Source organism: Salvelinus sp. IW2-2015, unplaced genomic scaffold, assembly GCF_002910315.2.
Source record: "Salvelinus sp. IW2-2015 unplaced genomic scaffold, ASM291031v2 Un_scaffold11235, whole genome shotgun sequence".
Taxonomy (NCBI): Eukaryota; Metazoa; Chordata; class Actinopteri; order Salmoniformes; family Salmonidae; genus Salvelinus; species Salvelinus sp. IW2-2015.
In genome coordinates this window covers 1-3,697 of record NW_019952492.1, presented here as the reverse complement: position 1 = coordinate 3,697, position 3,697 = coordinate 1, and the positions used below count along the sequence as shown (strand labels likewise).

Genomic DNA, 3,697 nt, shown 5'->3' with positions numbered 1-3,697 from the left:
CGTTGCTTCTGCTGCTGCTACTAATGCAGACGGATAAATGGGGAGAAACGTGGGAGACGAGAGAGGGATGGAAGGGTCGGAATGAAGAGGAAGGGTCGGAATGAAGATTGAAGACATGAGGATGGAATGAAGYAGAAGAAMATAAACTMATGGAGAAATGGGGACATGGTTGTGGGGTTTKGTTTTGAAGGCCTCTTTCTTAGTCTTTCCAGTCTTTCTTGATGTTGAGGTTCCACTCCCAGGAAAGGTGGTCGTGCTTATCGTCGTCGGTGAACTTGGACTTGATGTTGTAGGTGCCGCGGGCCAGCATGCCTTTAGGAGCCTCCTCCAGCGGGGTCAGGAAGTCGTACTCGTTCGGCCTYGGCCCATAGCTCCCCACCATGTAGTCTGACTTGTCAACTACAGAGACAGAGAGAAAAGAAGGGCTGTTTGACTCACCAGGGAGGACAAAAAATACAGGGTGGTGTTCATTAGGCACTAAACAGAAAAGTGAATGAAACAAGGAGTAACTAGTAACTACTATACTAGCTCTAATGAAAAACATGACTAATGACTGTTTTGCTCCAGTTTATTGCATTTTTTTGTACTTTTACCCCCTTTTCTCCCCAATTTCGTGATATCCAATTGGTAGTTACAGTTTTGCCCCATCGCTGCAACTCCCCTACGGACTCGGGAGAGGTGAAGGTCGAGAGCCACGCATCCTCCGAAACACAACCCTGCCAATCCGCACTGCTTCTTGACACAGCTCGCTTAACCTGGAAGCCAGCCGCACCAATGTGTCGGAGGACACACTGTCCAGCTGGGGACTAAAGTCAGCTTGCAGGTGCCGGGCCCACCACAAGGAGTCACTAGAGCGCAATGGGATAAGGGAAGAGTCACTAGAGCGCAATGGGATAAGGGAATCCCAGTCGGCCAAACCCTTCCCTAACAACACTGGGCCAATTTCGCACCACCGTCTATGACATAGCCCTGGATTGAACCCGGGTCTGTAGTGACGCCTCAAGCACTGCTTAGCAGTGCCATAGACCGCTGTGCCACTCAGGAGGCCTGCTCTAATTTATTTTTAATCTATCGATTTCTCAATAAGCCTCACAAACACGACTCACTAATAAAGCAATTGATACAAGGCTGTTTTGTGCCTCAACTTGCATCCAGTTTCAAACAAACATATTTCACACCCTGCCCCTCTGCCTTTTTCTGCCCAGGAAAAATGTGAGATGAAAGCCTCAAAACTATTTCTCAATAATATCCCTATTGACAGTGTTGAGTCTGTTTTTCAGCCTTGACTTGTGCATCCGGTTTCAAACAATATCTCAATTTCAGTCCCTGGCCCTTCTGCCTGTTTCTCTTGGCAGATTAAAAAGGGAAGGCAGTGTGTGGGCCGGGGCTGTCTGTCAACATTAAACAATGGTAGTTTCCACAGGCCTTAAGTGTTTACAGCTCTTCATTGAACTAATTCATTTACTTACTGTCTAAAGCAACGGTGTTGATGTGGCATCATGCCACTTATCTCTTCAATTCTATTAGACCAACATTTGAAAACCATGACAATGTATCACCTAGTACATTCCCTTAACAGGGCAATCTGTAGAAACTGATGGTAGTGGGAAACTTCAACGTTGATGTCAACATTCGCTTCAGTCTAGGGCACAATTTCCCACATTTACTATGGGAGGAAGGCTTGTGCGGTTGAGATGGAGGTCAGGAGGGAACAAACAAGAGGGATAGGAAGCAGCAAGCACTCACTTCTCACTCCTTTCCTGTGGGTCTGCTGGACATACTTGAGTCCCGAGACAATCTCCTTGTTCACCTGCAGAGACAGAGGCATCGTTAGCGGCATGGAAAATCAATCTAGCTTATCGCAAGCTCATCTGACAGAAATAGGCCATTTAAAAGACCTAGTGAACCGTGAAATCTGAAAAATACAATACCTACCGGTAAGCCAAGTTCATTAATGGCACAATCTGAGTGTTTGATTTCTAGTGGGGGGGAAAGAAAAGTGTAGCCACCACCTTTTTAGGGAAAGGGAAAAGGGAAAGGGGGATACCTAGTCAGTTGTACAACTGAATGCATTCAACTGAAATGTGTCATCTGCATTTAACTGAAGGGGTCTTTATACAAACAGCTTTCATTCACGTAAATTGAACTACATTGATTCTCAATTCAATTGACCTGAAATATAACAAAAAAAGCATCAATGTAGTTCAATTGAATTGTTTTGTGCAATATCTTACATATTGTACAGGTAACTGCCAAAATAATGGAAACACTTGTGTAAATGAGGGATACAAAGTATATTGAAAGCAGGTGCTTCCACACAGGTGTGGCTCCTGGGTTCATTAAGAAATGAACATACCATCATGCATAAAAATGCTGGGCGGTCCAATATTTTGGCCACTATGGCTATGCCCCTATAGGATGGCAATGCCCCCATCCACAGGCCACGAGTGGTCAGTGAATGGTTTGATGAGCATAAAAACAATGTGAAACATATGCCATGGCTGTCTCAGTCTCAAACCAATTGAACACTTATGTGAGATTCTGGCACGGCGCCTCAGACAGCGTTTTCCTTCATTAACAAAACATCAAATTATGGAATTTCTCGTGGAAGAATGGTGTCGCATCCCTCCAATAGAGTTCCAGACTCTTGTAGAATCTATGCCAAGGTGCATTGAAGCTGTTGTGACTCGTAGTGGCCCAACACCCTATTAAGACACTTTTTGTTGGGGTTTCCTTTATTTTGGCAGTTACCGGTACATTTAAATGTCAGCAAGGACCACTGCAACACATCTGAACTGTGCTCTCACTTTGAAGCTGATCTTTATTCTGTACTCCACTCCCTCCTTCAGGATAAAGGACTGCTTCTTAAAGGACTCCAGATCTCCTGTTAGAAAGACAACGAGGGGGAAAAAAACAGTAAGGTTTCTCCACACACACACACACACTAACTAGGGCATGCAGCAGGCGACTGCCGTCCACAGGGCCCCAGTGTGGAGTGTGAGAGTAGGGTGTCTAACAGCCACGTAGAGTCCTAGGCAGCGCTGACACCTCAGCAGGGGTCATTGTCTCAGCCCAGCAGTGGCACTGCCTCATTAGCACACTTAATCAGGGGTATTAATGCTGCCTTCTAGCTGTGCTGCAGCACTCTCCCTCAACATCTAGCAGTGGAACAGACTGGGGAAGCAATACAATACTCTCTTTATTCCCCCCACGATGAATGCGTCGAACCAGTTTTTACCCCAGAATTTGCAATAAGTGCTGTACATGGAAAGACCATGAGGGAAGGCTTTGAAATGTTCAAAAGACACCCAATTTATTCCTATTCATTCACAGTTTAGTGCATGTTACCGCTGACACGAGTGGCTGTGTTATACTGTTCCCCAGGAACCCTTTCTCTGTGTTAGTTTATGACTGACCAGTCATCACTACAAGTACATACACGAACGAGTATGATGCACGCATCTTTTACTGGCACTGGCCTGCGTCATTCAGGATGACTCAGGTCATTCTGTTCAGCAGCACAAGGTCTCTTGCTCACCTCAAGAGAATCAGGTGACAGTAGCAGGTCTTTTCTTAGAACACAGGCTAACAGATCAGTTTGTCAACGTCAGTTAGTTACACACTCGGAACCATTTCCCCCATGTTTTGAGACGCGCGTACGATAAGATGTCCATTTCTGGGGATTACAGTAAACAAA

General features: G+C 45.5%; 1 protein-coding gene across 1 annotated transcript; it reads right to left on the bottom strand.

Moving 5' to 3' along the window:
- LOC112080050 (rho GDP-dissociation inhibitor 1) lies at window positions 1–2,948 on the bottom strand (the record flags this gene model as incomplete). The annotated part of the gene is made up of 3 exons (XM_024145834.2): window positions 1–399; window positions 1,747–1,810; window positions 2,808–2,948. Coding segments are annotated over 3 exons (405 nt in total), but the record flags the coding sequence as incomplete, so codon positions are not given.
- Window positions 2,949–3,697: the final 749 nt, after the last annotated feature.